Genomic DNA, 18882 nt, shown 5'->3' on the forward strand with positions numbered 1-18882 from the left:
CTCAAACAAAATTCTAATACAAAAGTTGGACTTTTCATCTCAAAAGTAATAAATATGATTTTTAAATATTTTTTTTTATTATTCAGTAGTAATATATTAAATATTAAAAGACCATTTTTAATATTCAAATATTAAATATTCCCCTCAAGTAATCACACACAAGTTAATCTTTTTATTTTTTAGTGTTTATTGAAACATTACTTACATAACATGTCACAGTTTTCTTCCACAAAAACAAAGAAAAAAGAAAAAGAAAACATGTCACAGTAAAGTCATCTTTGTATTTTCATTCTTGAGGGTCATTTTGATCAATTAATAAGAGATTATAAAGATAATTTAATAACTCGCATACGTCAATTCAAAAGTCAAATACGTACTTTTATAATGGTTGAGTATGTTTACTTATTTTACCAAACTTGGGTGTCATAGTCTAAAAAGTGCTCAAGTTATAAGACGCCGTCTTCTATGAAGCACGGACACTCCTCCCAGGGGTCCCGTACCAGTGTCGGACACTTTTCGGACACCGACACACGTGTCCGAGGCTCGGACACGTATCCGACACTTCTGTGAAGTATCCAAATATTATTTTTTATTGGACACGCGTGTCCGAGGCTCGGACACACGGTCCGACACTTCTGTGAGACAAAATTTATTTTCTCTCACTCCGCTCTCAATCTCTCATCTTCTTCAATTATCTCTCTACATAAACAAGATATATATATATATATATATATATATATATATATAAGTTACATGAACAAGATTTTGTGAAAGACTGAAAGTATATATGTTTATTCATATACATATTTAGTTCATTATAGCTATGTCTCTTCTGCACATCTTCGTTTGGAATTTGGATTTACTTTATTTTTCATTTATTTTCAGTTTTGTCTTGTCTATATTTTTCTTATAACAGAGATGAAATTATTGAAATTGATTCTGTTCTTTGTTGTTGTTTTATTTATCTGTACAAGATTTTAGTAATTATATTTTGAATATATATATATATATATATATATATAGGCGTATCCCCGCCGTGTCCGTGTCCTATTTTTTTGAAATTTGCCGTGTCGCCGTATCCGTGTCGTGTCGTACTCGTGTCCCGTATCCGTGTCCGTGCTTCCTAGGCCGTCTTTAACTCAAACATGAAGTGTGTTAGTGCAATTTATGATTTTAACAAGAATACACACATGTTGAGAATATAACTGAAAACATCCTATGAGAGGATATTGTTTCATGACCCACCTAATCATGTTTCAAGATTTTCGAAACATAGTTTTACTCTTGAAATTCCAATGTCGCTTCCATCCCTATGCATCAAATCCAAACAAATCAACTTATACCATGCAAAGACCCACAAAAATAGAAAACAAAAAATCGAAATTGCAACAATTTCATCCTAGTAAACAAGGTAAAACATTTTAATTAAATCTTCAACAAATGCAAATTGGTTTTAAGAGAATCATTAGTTAACATGCAAGCAAATGTATTAACTTTATTTAGCTTTTACTTGCATGTCAACTAGTGAAGTGATTAGTCAGACCAATAATCCAGGACCATGAAATAATTTCTTGGAATTATGAAGGTAAAGGTTGGTTGGAAACCGCTCGTTGTGTGAGGTCTAGAATCTTGAGCTGACACCATTTCAAAATTACAATATTAGTACCAACGGGTCAGTAACCTAGCAATATCAGCCTCTTACCTTCTAAAGGAAGGTCTAGGTTCAAGTCTCAGTAGAGACGTGTGTGAGTACCAACTAGAAAAAAAAAAAACAAGAAATATTACAATATTAACAATATATATACAACAGAAACAATTGAGTGTACAGGACAGTGCATCAATATTTCATTCCTGGCTAAAAGCAAATCATACTGAGAACAAGCAAGACGTAATGCAATGTCATAGGGCTTCAAAACACCATCAGGATCATGCTAAGACAAAATACATCTGACAACATTATGGCATGTTTAGATTGGATACTGCCTTGATTTCATAAAATCCCAAAAAGAGAAACAACATCCAGTCAAGCTCAGTCCAAAATCTTATTATCAATCACAACAGTCGTACCATCGAAGGAGCTGATCTTGGGATCACATCCAGCTGCACCGGAAGATGAACACAGTTCAAAGAATGTGGATATTCATACCTCATCAAATAACCGGAAGAACAACTATCTGCAGATTTCATTTGTCGTTAGCATTAATCCAATACTGACCTGCATTTTCCCTACAAGCACCTAATCTGAGCTCCAGGACTCGGCAGCAACCCAAAATTACAAAGCCTGTGAGAAGCATGGCAGGTTCTCCAAGTGCCATGAAGAGAACAGAATCCGCTAGTTCCTCATAAGATACAGGACCCATTGCAGCAACACAAATTGTGGATCACATGGACCTTGATCAAGTCTTAGGACTAATACGACGGAGCTATCAAAAAATCACCTGCATTCACCTATTTTATGTGATGATGAAATCATCATATAAAGCAACACATATTACAAGGCCTCCAAACTCAGGAAATAAAATTCCAAATCTAGATATGTACACATGAAAGCTGCATAAGAATGTTCAATCAACAAACTAGCACATTTCAGAAGCTAATTTACCCCACCACTGGAGTAGTGTTCCAAGGCAGGTAACTTCACCTTCGATTGCAGGATATATGCACAAGGAACATTTTCGACCTTTTATTACCATCTGGAAGAGATAATAATGATGCACCAGCTTGGACCAATCCCTGAAACCCGTACCCAAAAGGCTGTGCAGGTTGCAAAAAATTTTCCGCCGAAATATCACAATTTATTGGTACCATTTGAAACACAGCATTACACCAAAGCCCTCAAACCAGCATATAAAAGCAGCATTTCAGCATTCTGGGAAAAAAAGTATTGTGGTTATAGTCCTCGGCAATGGGTTCAAGATCAGATCAAAGAGGAACAGATCCCCGATAACTTGTACAAAGGCATCAATCCTTCAGTTTCTACAAGAATCATGTCTTCCACACCGCATTGCAATCAGAAACTATTTCTGTATTGATGTGTGATTCACTTCCCATCTGAGTCATATTTTGTGCAGAAGTTTCAAATACAGAATCAAGAATAGGTTCAACACAAGCAACTTTAACTTCTTCTTCAGGAGCATCACCCAAGTGACCTTCTGTATTAGACTGAATATTGCTTTCAAGTGGAGCAACTTCATCGGAACCAACTTCTGCCAAATGCAATTCACTTTCCACCTTCGTGCTCTTCTGCTTATTAAGATCAGAGTTGAGTCGCATGGCATGCTCGTTAGAATTACAAGGCCTCGAAAGAGAATCGGGACTCTGGCTTTCATTCATTTCTTCATTAACATCCTTTGCAGAAATGTCCCCAACAGAATCCACTGCAGCAGTCTGAATACTACTTTCAGCTAAACCAACTTTTGCACTGGAAGCAACTTCTGCATTAGGAACTTCTGAAACCACCTGTAACCTGGTCTCCATCTCAAGAGCACTTGGATTATTCAAATCAGAGTTAAATTGCACAGTAAGGTCATTGACATCAGGAGGTGTGGAAAAGGAAACAGGATGCTCACTTCCATACAAATTTTCTGTAGTATTCTGAGCAGAAATTTCACCTAAAGAACCAAGAACAACAGGTCCAGCACAGGCAACTTTGACATTTACTTTATGAGCATCACTATCAGAACCCTCTGAAGAAGACTGAATATTACCTTCAACAGGTGCAACTTCTGTGCCAGAGACAACCTCTGAAGCCACACACAGTTTGCTTTCCATGTCAACAGCACTCTGATGATTCAAGTTGGAGTTGAATTGCATGGTAGTATCTTGAATGGTACTCCCATCAGTGACATAAACACCAGAAACAGAAACAAGATTATGATTTTTATTGACATCTTCAGCAATATTATTTGCAGATGTTTCATCTAAAGAATCAGGAACCGGTTCACCACAAGCAACTTGGACATTCTCTCTACAAGCATCATCCACAGCACCCTCCGCAGAAGACTGAACATTGTCTTTGTCAAGACGACCCAAAACAGGATTTTTCATCTCAAGAATAGCATGACTAACATCAGAGGAGAGGCACTTCAAGTCAGCAGTAGATTCAGTTAACTTATCCACCAATTGAGAATTAAAGGAAATAGCCTCCTCACTGGAGACTTGGAGATTAGGTTCAGGAGCATCTAAAGAACTACTCAACCCTGCAGTATCATTTCTGGGTAAATCTGGATCCTGCGAACTAGAATCTGTAGAAGAACCCTTGTCATTCAAATCGTTTGAATGGTGCACACCATCATCACACATGTGGAGATCATTCCCAGCAGAGGAATCCATGTCAGATTCTTTTGCCAAATCAGGCACAATACAATCATTATCTTTGATTTTAGTGGACTTTCCACCTACACCAAAAAATGAAAAAGTTCAAATAGAAAATAGTAAATAATTAAACATGGACTTGAAGGCTAAGACAATAAATTGCATTTAGCAAAAACCTGAGTTGGAAAGTGTGTTTCCCTCAGTAATTTCTTGCTCCACCAGCAGCTTCTGTAACATATCTGTACCAGGAAACACCAACATATTCATGGTCCTCATTTCTTGTTTGTGTGATTCCTCAAGCGGATTGAAGCCAAAAACTACAGTCCATGTATGCATGTGCTCAGCGATGGCAGGAATAATCAATTTCTCAACTTTGAGAGAGCAGAGGGCCTGAATAAAGAAATGTAACAACATAAATTATTGGCACAAAACTGATCATCAGAAGGAAAAATAAAAAATGTTTACTGGAACCAAAAAAAAAAAATGAATTTCTCAGGATTTGAATAAAAAAATAGGTAGTCAAAATGTCAACTAACGACCTAAGATGCCAACCCACAGTGCATGTGTACATATGCGTGCAGCTGCGGAAATATGCATGTGTTTATGCATATAACATCTTAAATACTGCAGATTCTCATTCTGGTCCTCCCAGCCTCCCACATGCATCACTATTTATTATAACAATTGTTCGTCCATGTCCATGTTTCTAACACAATTAACAAAGATTTTTATATTTTTCTCAAAAAACAGATGCAGGAAGTTTAAGCAAACAAACTGAGAATTAAGAAGTGTCCGAGGTATGATTATGTTTTGTTTAGATGTTTTGCCACATAAAAATGCAAGAAACAATATTACTGTACCGATTCAATGGCACAAAGAAGCCGGCGCATCATCCCTTGGCGTCTGTATATATGGCGTGTCCCAATGAATGGCATCTCTGCAAGCTGGGTCCCACGGATCCTAACCAGGCAATAAACAATTCAAGGATTAGAACATTTTGCAAATGAGTGGAAATCAGCAACCTTACTAATAAAGGTGTTTGTTGAGTAAGACAGCTTTCGAGCCCAAGCCCCACAAGCCCCAACCAACGAAGTGGGGACCGGGAATGCTACAGGCTCAAAACCTTTGGCCGTTCTTTTTAAATGGGGGTGCCGGCGCACACAAAGCATAAGTAACATAAGCCCACTAAAAAGGGACTAATCTATATAATGGAAAATGGAGTACCCGAAACATGAAAATGATAAATGACTCAACAAACTCAAAAAGACAAACCCTTAGATCTAGTTACTTTTATATACAACATACTTATTTTTGATAAGTATGTTCTATAATATTCATTATTGATTCAAAATTCTATATTCTATTCTTTTCTCTATTCATATTAGTATGAATGGCTAAGAATGAAATAATATTTCATTGCTAAGATTCCATTAGTTTATTAGATACTAGTTCATCGGATTATAACATATAAGTTCATAACCCTAGCCCATTCCCATTTTGGGCACATACAATCATACTCAGTTTGACAGAATTGTTTGTTCTTAATAATGAGTAATATTTTTAATATGTGAAAATCCTTTTCAAGTGATAAGAAAAATGTTTCATATCACTACTTCCATTCTCCTTTGCAAATGAAAGTTTATTTTACACAATTACAAAGTTAAGTTCTAAAAGCCAGACATTATTAAGTTGGACAGATGTAAACATTGGTTATGCAAAAACAAAATTATTGCAATATTGCACCCAAAAATTAGAAAAAAAACAAAGGTTAGTTGATTGTGGGGGTCTAGTACAACAATTGTCTAAGACCCATGAAAGACTGGCCAAAGGGAGCAAGATCAGTGGGGTTCTGCTTAGCCAACAAGATAGCAGCCAAAGCACAGGTTTTTCCCCTCTTAATATGTGTGGTCACTATGACACTTCCAATTCAGTGCTGCCATTCTCAGATGAGGAAGAAACTTGGATGATAAAACCAGGAATCACCTCCTTTATTAAGTGGACTGCCTCTTGAGACCATGAAGAGGGAGACAGCCTGCCACTATTTGTTATTTTGCAAAGCTGCAACTGTATTTAAGTCTTAACATTTTGCAATATTGGGCATCCAGAATGTGTCATTTAATTCTTACTGTGCACAGAAAAATGAATGACCTGAAAGTTGTATGCAATATGTAGACAACCATAATGAGAGGCAATATACCTGATGGATGCTGCAGAAATTATTTCATCACCCCTCTCCAAAATAGCAGTATAGAAGCCACTATAGTTCAGCCGACTGAAGTTTGATCTATGTAGAAAAAATAAAATCATATGGTAATCAATCTCATAAACAAACACACAAATACATACGTAAAGGTTCTCTCTCTCTCTCTCTCTCTCCCTCTATCCATATAATATATATATATATATATATATATATATATATATATATATATATATATACACATATGAGATAGTGGTTATAGAGAAGTGACAACATAACAACCGTAGAACATTTAAACTAGGTTAGAAACGAAATTAATTTATTTAAGCTTTAAACTTGGGTTAAGACTAATATGATTACAATTAAAGAGGGCATAATTGAAAAGTAACAAGACATAATGCATTTAAAAAGCAGCCAACAAAATTGAGGACAAAATTGTAACATTGAGATTTAGTGGAGCTCAGTCGATCGATGAATGGAGCTCATTTAGGTTACCTGAAGTAGAAAAGAATAACGGTTAAATGGCAATTGTCACCCTAAGGGTAACACAAAATCATTTGAATTGCCTATACATAGGTGGTCTTCCGGAAGGACAAAGAAGCAAAAGAAGAAAGAAAGAAGGACAAAAAGAGTTAGAATAGAGGAAGGAACTCTCATTCTTTTAGAGTGGGGTATCGGACCCACTCTCACTAAAATTAAAGTCTCTACTCTTAAAATGTACCAAGGAAAACCCCGAGCAGTTGGCTCAAGTGGATAAAAACTTGGCCTCGGTGCCTCAGAAAGCGTCAAGTCTAAGGTTCAAATCCTCTCGGGAGCAAACAATTCCTTGGGGGGGGGGGGGGGGGGGGGGTGGTGTGTTGTGTGAGTACCAACTAGGAGAAAAAAAAATGTACCAAGGAATAATGATGTTTAGCATTGGGGAAAAAAAGTTGTGTTAGCATGCCTATGTTTTACTACAATATAGTTTGTGTATGATATTATGCAGGAATTGTATTGCAAAGATGGCTTCATCAAAATTAAACCGTATGTGATTTGATCTGAGCATGATCATAGCTTATTGTGTTCTAACATTGAAATTGTTAATTGATGGTTCAAATGAATTTTTGTACTAAAAATGATGCATGCTTTCAATTTTTTTTGTTTCTAGTCAAGGCTGGATTAATCGAACTTGACGCCTGATCTATTGAATTGCAAAGAGTTTCATAATTCCATGTTCTTGTTGATTCTTGATCAATCAAGGATCAAGCGGTATAATCCAATGATATGTTGAAGTTAAGATTTTACTCTGTTTCAAGTGAAAAATCGAAATTATCTATGGAAATTCATTAAAAGATAAACTACATGAAAGTGACAGATTGATCAAGCTTGAAGCTGGATTGATTCGACCTCTACACAATTTTTGAGAATCAGTTTGAGAATCAGTTTAGATATGTGCCATTTGCCGACTAATAGGTATGAAAAATTATTGGACGAAATCAGAAAAATGTTATGATGATCTTGCAGCACTCAGAATTTGTAATGGGCGCAAACATGAAGATCTTAGACCCCAAATTTTGAACTTGTACAAAATTAATGGCCTCAAACAGTCAAAATAATGACAAATGCTAATGTGATATATGGCCTTAAACATGTTGAATCTCTGCTAATGTGATGGTCTTGAACAGCCCAAGAATAAAAATGCGTAGATGATGGTCTAGGACCAATGATTTATTTCTTGTATCTTTGAGATTGTCCTGGACCACTTTGATTCACAAAAACTAACCAATCTTTCTGAGTCTAGTATCCTTGGCGGCGTCCCTTATTCTGCTGAAATAGTCATCATCAAGACGGCTTAGGGACCACCCCGGTTTCTTCTCTGTGCTGGTCATGACAGTTGATATTTCTGGTGGTCCTGTAACATTCGTTCAATATTATTCATTGTGACGAGTCTTAGATCTTTAATGCTATTTGCTATTACCTGCTTCACTGATGGTCTTGGACAGAAATGTTCTTTGAGATGACCTTGGACTTACATTGTGAATTGAGATGGCCCTGGACTGAAACAATGTATTGATGGTCATGGACTAGTTGTCATGATAACCATGGGTTGTGTTTGTTTTTTGCCTCCGGTTGTATTGGTTTTGAACCGCATTGTTGGCATTTGGTATGCGTTTGTCAAGGGTGAACCTAGTGAAGAGAACTCACTCAATTGAGCAGCGGTGACTAAGTGTCGGACAATATTATTATAGGAACCCTAAAATTACTCATTGATAGAATATTGCCATGAGAATATCTTAGGAGTGATTTTAGCCTATGATAGAATATTGACCAGAGTGATTTATGGGTTTGATTTTAAGAATCCTCCATCCATGTATTTTCCATATTTATCACTTGTATTCTTTCAACTATAAATAGAGGTGATCATTGTATACAAAAAATTAAAGAGAATATAATAAAGATATGCAGCCTTTTGGGCTTTGTGTGCCGTTGGATGTAAGCCCTAGTGGCTGAACCACGTGTATCATTGTGTTATTCATTTTCTCTCTCTCTCTCTCTTCAATTTTGACACTAAGAAAAATCTCGTGTGGTGCCTTAGGGAATTATCTGTGGGAAGTGGTTTGTGAAGAATGCAATGCCTAGGGTGACTTGGTAGGAAGGTCTGATTAGGTGGATTGTTGTTGAGGATGACCTATGGGAAGTTCTTGTACACCAATAATACTATACCGAAAATTTTGTCTATTCTACTTTGATCTTGGATCATTGTTCTGGCATAGTTGACCATCAACTATTGTCCTATCTGTAAATGCATAATGGAACTAGTAGTGGTTGATTGATAATCACAAATATGCAGTTCATAAATGACTTACATATATTAGCATATATGCATCTGGTCAAAAAATTAGTGTCATATCTTTGGATTACCAATACTATGATCTTGTGATGAAATTCTGTTGAGTTGGATGTTATCATTCATGTTTATATGGAATGAATATTATTATAATAGAGACTTGACCTTGTATCCTAATGCGCATTTGTACTCACCTCATTTATATATATATATATACACACACACATTTCAAACGTGTAGGTTTGTAAGCTCAATAGGACTAAGATAGCTAATTTCGTATATCAAAACATGTTCAAAGTATTTTTTGTTTAATTTCTAGCTTGATAGAAATCTCCTAATAGAAAGTGTAACTTACGTCCAATCTGAAGATCAAAACCTACAACAAAGGTCATTTTCATAATCTTCTACAAAAAGGGTATATAGGTAAATTCATACTATGATACACACTCATCAATTAAGTTCATGCATTGCATCTTAATTTCAAAGTTTTTTAAACTTAAATTTGATTCTAAAATATGCATGAGAATGCATGATTTGAACATTGGAAACAGTTTCGGCAAATTTTTTTTATCAAGACTGCATATATTTAGTGGAACTTTTCTGGAGCCTTCTTGATCGATCAAGGATAGTTTCGATTGATTAACAGAGTCGAACATGCAGTGTTATAATAGAACTATATTACTAAGTTTTGTTCCACTTAAACACTTTACTAAGTAGCCTATATATACCTGTGATTCCAGAAAACCTAGTCATGCATTCACAAGAGATTTTCTTGAATTATTGAAGAGCGGAAACAATTCTTTTGTTTATTTATACAAGATCAAAATCTCTATATTCATATATACATTGAGAGATTACTTGTGAGATATCAGTCCGTCTTTATTTCCAACCTTCATCGTATACATTAGTATATTTATGAGTTGTTATCGATGTTATGCATCTGTTGCTATGCCTCGTCAAGATCATTCAATACAATCAGATCGCAATCCACACCAGATTCTCGACTCAACAACTAATGGCAAATGCTAATCAGTACATAAACGGATTCACGGTTGTGAAGGTTGCAGACACATCAGAAAGACGACCTGGAGATCTTCGAAAGACTGAGGTTTGGTGTCTTACCATGTCTAGAGATAACTAGGAGATCGACTGTACTGAACTGTGACCTAGATTGTAAATCTTTCTCATAGTGGATTAATTGTTTGAATTAGGTTCTGTGGTTTTTTGACTCTTGATTGAGGATTTTTCCATATAATTTTGGTGTCCATTATTTATTTCTTAGATTGCACGCTTATTTCAAACTGATAATATATATTGCATGTTATAAAATTGGGTTAATTACAAGGACACACCTTGAGGTTTAGCCAAATCTCACACGGAGAGAAATTTTGAAAATAACTTTCACTCACACCCAAATATCAGAGAACTAGAACTACATTGCTACCCTTTGAGGTGTTAACAAATATAATGTCACTGTTCTTAGAAGGTCATTTTTTTGTGTGAAAATTTCTTATCCGGGACCTCACTCTCTCGAAAAAACTCTTTGGTTCTCTCTCTAAAAACTTCCTTTCTTTCAAAGACTTGCCGAGCAGATTGAAATCTTCATCTTTACTTCTATCTGATGACGATCTAAGCTCCTTCATATTGTGCAACCAAAAGTACCCACTTTGTTGTTTCTCTATATTTATTATACGTTTGTTCTTTTTTGCTTCCGTTGTCCTTGCTGGTGAGAGTCTAAGACTCTAAATGTCCATTTTTTGAGTTATTGAGTATTGGAGGTAATACTTTTGCATGACTTGAATCCATGGGTGGTTCTTAAGGAGAGGTGATTGCAGGATGTGGGTTTGAGGTAAAATTTAATGTCATACGCTTACTAATTAATAATTGGTTTCATGGGTTTTTGGAGGTTTTGACGGGTTCTTTATTTGATGATTTGGTTATTTGGGTTTTACTTTTTTTCAAGTTTCCTTTTTGAGTTTTCTTGAGAAAATTTGCAAGCGCCACGAATTCCTATCTCCAATGATGGAGTGGGCCGTGGTAATGCCGTTGGCAGTCGTAGCATACAGCTTCAAGGACGCCTCCAATTGGTTGCATGAAGTTCATATTTGAAGACATTTCTTAATTTTCTTTTTCTTATTCTAACTAGATACTATTGCATTGTGTGTGTGTATTTATGTATACATATTGAACTGCTGTTATCCCCTGCAGAAAGGGCGAAGTAATAATTTCTATCATCTATGTAATAATTTCTTTTTCCTTGAATACATCTACATAGTATATATGTATGTATATATATATATATATATATATATATATGATTGTTGTGTAATATGTATTTCTCTGCAACTTGTACTCCAATATATATATATATGTGTGTGTGTGTATTTATGTATATGATGTATTGATGTGTGATATATTGTTAACGAGCTACGAGCTAGACTCGAATTGGTCGTGAACGTTTCCGAGCCGGGCTCGAACACTGAGGTGTGAGCTCGGCAGAGCTCGGCTAGAGCTCAAGCCGAGCTCAAACAGCCATTACTTGGCTCAGCTCTGCTCGTTTACAGCCCTATGTAATATGATTGTGAGTAGAACGGAATTCGTGGCCTAACCTTTGAATTATGAGATGGGAGTCGTGAAAAAATACCATGATCACTCTAATATTCTCATTAAGGATATTGGATGGTAGTAAGTGTGGTATATCATAGTGATATCACATGATCTAGATAAGGAGACTAGGATGCAAGTATGACTGACAAAGTTAACTAACACCACATATAGAGACTGAGTACAAAGAATGCTGGCATGGAAACATAGAGCAGGATAAAATGTTAAGCAGCATATACCAACCAAATTGCAAAAGCATTACAAATTTGAATAACAGTAATACTGAAAAACAACTACACACAAACATTAAAAATCTCTAACAAACACATGGATATATAATCAGAATACATCCTTGAAAAGTGCATACACGTGACTGAACAAAAAAGGAAGAAACAAAAAAAAAAAAAACTAAATCGTGCAGTTGTGCATGCCTCATATAAACATACAATCAACTAAAAAATAATAACAAATCCAATTAGATGTAACAGAGGATACTAAAACACTAGTTATAAGAATAAAAAATATGCAATACACAAAAACAGTATCTCATGTGTGAAGAAAATATATGCACATTTCCAATGAGGATAATACATAACCACTTACCCACAATTATAGAGAACATTATGGATTAAATTGATACCACTCCTCCTGTCAACAATGGGCAAAAAGCATTCATCCATAACAGACAGTGCAACAGCTAGCTTAGAATTGCATTCCACCCTCTGAGGAAATCCACGGTCTGGATCCATTCGATGAATTAGAGACCATGAGAATCCTGCTTCCAGTTCATTTTTGACCCCAAGAAGCTTCTGTAAATGGTCAAACAGCTGCAGAAGCACAAGGATTAAGATTCAATTAAACTCCTTCCAAAATAAAATCCAATGCAATCAGAAAACAACACTCCACATAACAGACAGATAACAATTAGTCAATTGAACTAGTGAAACTCCATTTTCAAATTCACCAAAAAATCCTTGTGTCAGATTCAAACATTTCACTTGTTCATCCTTGCAACCTATTGCTGCTATTTTTCATATTACTACAGGGAATTAACAAGAACTTGTTGATAACCATAGCCTAATATTGAACTATTGGATGCTGAATATTGGAAACATATGCATAAAATTACCATTACTGAACCAAGCAATTAAAATCAAGGCCTTAATTATCTAACATGCACAGGTCTACAAAACACATTCCACCCTCATACAACATAGGGTCTAAGGATTTTATTCCTCAAGTGAGCAAAATTTAATAGAAGCAACTGGTTAGTCAGCATGTGATGGAAGCTCATGCTCAAGGGCTGCACTGCATCAGATATTAAACATAGCAATAAATTACTCAGCAGACTGGAAATCACTGCATTAAATTGGTAAAGAAAGGCTGAAATATTGGTTTCTACTAACTATAAAACATCACTTAAATATCGCCTAGCCCAAGTAATAATTGACCCTAAACTCTTACATTAGAGAACTTAGTAACATTAGGAATACCTCTTGGCATTTCCGCCCACAAAAGGAAGGGTATGCATTATCGGAATTAGCAGGTAAAGCATCCATCTCCTGACTGCATGATTCGTGATCTGAAGAAGGCAATAGTCAGATTTCAGCCAAATCCTATAAGTGTAACCACAACAACAACAACGAGAGAGAGAGAGAGAGAGAGAGACCAGCATGTATGCAAGTACAAAAAACTTTAAGGGGGAAGGACAAGTAATTACATTTTTTCTCACACAGGCTGCATGTGAGAACTTCACTGCTAGCTGTATCATTTTCTTCTGCAACACACCCTTCAGCTATCCCACATAATTTGCATGTACAATTTGGACAGTGCCAATCACCCGCTGGAAGCATCTGCAATCAGAGGAAAATATGAATGCCCAACAGCTGAGGAAGTTACAACTCACGCAAGCAGCCACAGAGAAAAAATATAATAGTTCAACTGTTCAAAACACTAAATGCTACAGTACTTTATTTATTTTGCTTTTTTGACTCCGTCACCCCAAATAAGTGAAAACTTAACCAGCCAATCCTCATGCCAATTGTTTCCACTTAATTTTCATCCAGATATTCTCAGAAAAAAAAGTCATTTAACCAAGCAAGTTTGACACTATGATAGCATCAGCCTGCTTTACAGGCTCAAGTCTACTGGCATAAGATGGGTAAACTGACCTTGCATGAACGTACCTACTTTCAGTAGTGCAATAAGAGTGAATAAGGAATTAAGAATGTAACTATATCCTTGAATACTTTCCTTTGTTCAACATTTCATAGGTAAAATAGCATCTTAGATGCTGAAAAAACAAAATTATGTAACATTATAGTCTTTTTCACATTTTGAAAACAGATTCCCTCTCTACATATGAACTCGTTAACCAATAGCTTAAACTTTTGGGACAAGGTGTTCTAACATGGTATCAAAGTCTTGGTTCTAGGTGGTCTTGCATCCAAGTTTCCACCACCTCTTCTTCTGTCACGGTTCCTGTTTCTCTCAAACTCGGTGTTTGGTGCACAAGTTTGTCCTTGTTTCGTTTAAACTCTCCGTGTGTGATACACTATCGCATGTGAGAGAGGGTGGGTTTTAGAACGTGATAATCATTGTCGAGCTCATTCTTTAATAGCTTAAGCATTTGGGGTAATTAGTAATCTAACACAGAAACTATTTCTTCTCTCTCAAGCTCCTCCTATATTTGGGTTTAAACTATTTCTACACGTTCATTGGTTCTTGTTTCTCTCATTCTCAGTTCTTGGTTTGCAAGTTTGTATTTTGGAATCTCCAGGTGCGGAACAGTTTTGCACATGAGGGAGTGTTAGAACTTTATATTCATTGTTGGGCCCATTCTTTAACAACTTAACCTTTTGGGGCAATTGGTAGTCTAAGACATATAAACTATTTCTTTTCTCGCAAGCTCTTCACAAGTCTTTAAAGATTCAAGAAATATCTCCACCTGTCAACATCCAAACTTTTAAGCACAATGTTGACTTTCCTCTTAATTCACCATTCTATTCTACATGCATAGATGTGGATGCAATTATAAAAATAAAGATATACAAACATATGCACATAAATACATTTGTTACACGAAAAAGTAAAATGGACATACAAGAGAAAAATAATATAATTAAAATGACCTAAAGGATGTCTATATGTGCTCTGTGATCAAGTATATATACCTGTATATCTAAGCAACTCTGATGAAATGTTGAAGGACAACCATCACAACAAATCAAATCACCACCATCACCACATAGGCCACAAGTATCATCATTTGGATCATCACCATCTACGTCTACCGTTTGAAAACCACAACGTTCAGACTCCTTTTGCCTGTTCCATGCATCTATCTGGCATTGCAAAAGGGAAACCCCAGATTCCAAATATATGTTCTGGAATGGCTGACGCAGTTTACTTCCAGCATGAATCTCAAACTTCAAAACAGTGAGGATTTTGCTACAGCAACCACAGTGTATGCCATCTCTTGTAATCCAACCCTCTAGCATTACTCGAGTCCGTCTACGGTTCATGTACTGCACCTTCTCACTTAAATGCACTGTACCAGAGTCAATCAGCCAGGAAAGCAGGGTCCGTTTTCCAGTATATGGAGCAAAATCATCCTTTTCTGAATTTGGTCCTTTGTCAGAACCGCGAACTAACAAAGTACATCTGCCAAATTTTCTACTTTTTGTTCCTTGTATCATTTGAGAATTGGTTGTTGTGGACAATTTTTCAGCCTTGGCTTGCTTGGGAGTTCCTTTGTACAAGTTACCACTTGAATCATCCCCACTATCATTCTTTGCTTCGCGCAATCTGCCTTTCACTGACTTACCACTATGCTTCTTGAAAGAACTAAGTTTCTTCTCATGCTCATCACTGTCCATGTCATCTTCAGACTCTTCGGAAACAGAGTCTTTAACATTCTTACTCCTATCAACATCTCTTCGCTTCTTCTTCATTTCCTTCTCCATCTTCTTTCTAGTTTGCCTTGTTAACTTACTGAGTATCTCCTCTGACAATGGAGTAAACGGAGAGGAGACCCGACTAGGTTCGATTTTAATATTATCTTCCTCCAACTGCTTCTGAAGCGCATCATAAGCCTTTATAATAGACCAGTAAGCTGTTCCTGCAGGATTAATGTACACTGCATCTAGATAATCTCTGTTCCTTCTAGGTCTATAATCAATTGTCCAGCCAGCATTCACAAGCATATTCCTAATCTTCTCGCGCAATAATTGCTTTTCTGTGCCAGTGCCACGCTTAACCTTTCCTTCCTTGCCTCTGGTTGGAGTGATTTGTTCAGCTGATGGAGTAACACTTCCTTCATTCTTTACCCGTTTTGAGGAGCTACAAGCCTGCATGCTCGTTGACCCTGGATTCAGTAACGTATTACTGTCCTCTTTCTCTAATTCACCTGTCATACTGCTCTTACTTGAAATTGATTTTTTTGTTTTAAGCTCGCTTTTCTCTGCCCTAACAAATGAATCTCGTTTTTCACGACGTTTTGAATCTGAGTAAAAAGAAGGCCGGACTGGCATGTTTTTCTTGATAGCGTCTTCAGACCTAGAATCCTTTCTATCTTCAGATTCCTGCTGATCACAAGTTCTACGGGACAAACCCAGCTTCTTTTTATTTACCATTACCTTTAGAACACCATTTTTCCCCTGCAACCGGATAAGCTCATCAGAAGGCTCACGAACCTTCTCTCTCAAAAACGAAATGGGCATGTGAGCTTCATCATCCTCCTCCATCTCAAACCTATTCTTTAAAGTAAAATTAGGTCCCCTGTTCCTCCCACCTAATGAGCTACTTGTCCCATCAACATAAGAATGTTTTCTCTTGTCAACCATAACATGTCTGTTAGACCCACCTTCAAATTCCCTCTGGTTACCACTCCGTCCTGCAAGCTTCAACCTATCATCCATAAAATCATTCCTCATAATTTTCCCATCCATTGCGTCGTACTCATCAAACTCAAACACATCTAACCGACTTCTCTTCCTCTCGCTCTCAATTTTACCATTCCTACGAATTTCTCTATCATCCACAATACACTTATTATATACAAGTGAACCGTTATGAAATTTATTGTTTTTGGAAACAATTTTCCTACGAAGAGGCTCTAATAGCTCATCGCTCGACCCCGAATCGCTGAGAAGCAAGCGGGGTCTCTTCTTCTCCTTCTTTGACCCAACAACTTTTCTTGAACCCGAAGAACCAACCCCACTCATCCCATCCCCTTTCTTTTTTATGATCAAACAACCAGAGGAGCTCTTCTTCTTCACCAAATACCCCGAAGGGTCCCCAGATCCACTACCCTCTTCCATCTAATGCATTAACGGCAACAAAACTCAAAATTTTCAATCAGATCCCCACATTCACCATCAACATCAACACAAACGGACTCAAGAACCCTAGGTCTCCGCCCAATTCAAATGTCACCAGATCTGAATCAAAACAAACCAAAAACCCTAAAATCTTTTACCAAAAAAAAAAAAAAACAAAACAAAACACGTCCGTAGAGGGAAAACGGCATAGGAAGATTTAATGATCCTTACCTTACCTCGCAGTGATTCCGACAATCAACGATTAACCACCGAGACGCTGTGAATTGGCGGTGACAAAACTTTCCGGCCAACGAATCCACGTGAGGAACCTATATAAGAGAGAGACCGAGAGAGAACAGTTCATGTAGAGAGAAAGATTGGTGCTGTTTATATGTGTGTATAATTTGTATATATGCTGTATATATGCTGTATATCAGACGCTTGTCGTTTTATATTATCAACTTGTAATTAAGATTAAGCATTCATATTGTCTTTATATTTACTTGTTGATGGTTTTATTAAGGTTAAATCTTGTTAAATAACCTCTCTGTTTTTTTTTTTTTTTTTTTTTTTTTCTTTATTTTAGTTAACTTTCCCTCCAAATAGTTACCTAAAATTCGTAACCTCAAATAATCACTGCCACGTTTTATGGTCAATTAAAGTCAAAGACTAAATTTTATGCAGACATCACTACAACAAGAAATTTTGCTAGGTTATAAATCACTCCTGCGTAAGTAATTTTACCGAGTTATACATCACTCGTAAGAAATTTTACTATTCTTGGTTTCCCTAAAAAAAATACCATTCTTTCTCTTTTCGTTAATTTTTTAAGAGTCATAAGCTTTTTTATTTTCGAAATGATTTTAAGAAATTATAAATGTTAAAAGAAGGGTCTTGAATGGTGCTTAGGAGGATGTACATTTATGTATTGTTTGATAGGGATGCACACAGTTCAGTTGAGTACGATTTCTGGTGAAACTGGAACCAGAATTGTTCCTAACGGTTCTTAGAAATTGGAGCTAGAACCGGAACTGAAGTTCAGTTTAGTTCTTCCTTTTTTTTTTTTTTTTTTTTTTTTTTTTTTTTTTTTTTTAAGCAATACATTGGGTCACATTTATGTTGATACCATTTAATGATTCTAAACCTCTTCGCAGGCATTTTGATATATAATATAATACATGAGATAATATATTTATTATATATATATATATATATGTATGTATTACGATTTTGATGGAGAGGTTTTACACAAATATTCTTCTAATAGGATTACTGCAACATATAATCAGAGTATTTCAAAAAATTTATAACCAAACAAGCATCAATAGGATCAATATTAGCAATTATATAATTATTAGTACAATTCCAGTTCTGGTTCCAGAGTTTCGAATCAGAACCGAATCAAAAATTGACGGTTTCAAAATTTTGGAACCGGAACCGAAATTGAACCAATGATGAACCGGTATTGAAGCACCTATTCGGTTCAATTCCGATCGGTTCTTTAGTTCCACCGGTTCTTTGTGTTGGGATTTATATGTCCAGACATAGCAAATTCCTATTTGGATTAAAGTGACATATGTTCCTAACGTATCTGAAATATTTTTTCTTTATACAAT

The 18882-nt window shown here is 36.1% G+C and overlaps 1 protein-coding gene across 3 annotated transcripts; it reads right to left on the reverse strand.

Annotated features, from left to right (window-relative positions):
• Positions 1–1779: 1779 nt before the first annotated feature.
• Positions 1780–17685, reverse strand: LOC132295392 (uncharacterized). Of its 3 annotated transcripts, XR_009478462.1 has the most exons (10): positions 17498–17685; positions 15119–17386; positions 13666–13798; positions 13439–13527; positions 12549–12772; positions 6512–6598; positions 5175–5274; positions 4491–4704; positions 2642–4397; positions 1780–2438 (listed from the first exon to the last, which is right to left on the reverse strand). XR_009478462.1 is itself a non-coding variant. In XM_059793673.1 (9 exons), the coding sequence occupies exons 2-9, from the start codon at positions 17264–17266 to the stop codon at positions 2986–2988; spliced, it is 4407 nt and encodes a 1468-aa protein (XP_059649656.1). In that variant the 5' UTR covers positions 17267–17386; positions 17503–17685; the 3' UTR covers positions 1780–2985. The 3 variants fall into 3 exon arrangements, 2 of the variants coding, with proteins under 2 accessions (XP_059649656.1, XP_059649649.1); XM_059793673.1 differs by having other exon boundaries at positions 1780–4397; positions 17503–17685; XM_059793666.1 differs by having other exon boundaries at positions 1780–4397.
• Between the last annotated feature and the right edge of the window lie 1197 nt (positions 17686–18882).

This window comes from Cornus florida, unplaced genomic scaffold (genome assembly GCF_030987335.1).
Source record: "Cornus florida cultivar Cherokee Brave unplaced genomic scaffold, ASM3098733v1 CherokeeBrave_3.0.0_Hap2_Chr01, whole genome shotgun sequence".
NCBI classification, from domain to species: Eukaryota; Viridiplantae; Streptophyta; class Magnoliopsida; order Cornales; family Cornaceae; genus Cornus; species Cornus florida.

What these genes read in the sequence shown, in the direction of transcription:
- LOC132295392 (XM_059793673.1), bottom strand. Translation starts at nt 17,266, where the DNA reads ATGGAAGAGGGTAGTGGATCTGGGGACCCTTCGGGGTATTTGGTGAAG. An exon ending in AGAGTTGCTTAGATATACAG is followed by an intron (nt 13,799 to 15,118) that starts GTATATATACTT and finishes CTCTGATTGCAG; the next exon opens with ATGCTTCCAGCGGGTGATTG. An exon ending in ATTTCTGCAGCATCCATCAG is followed by an intron (nt 5,275 to 6,511) that starts GTATATTGCCTC and finishes TTGCCTGGTTAG; the next exon opens with GATCCGTGGGACCCAGCTTG.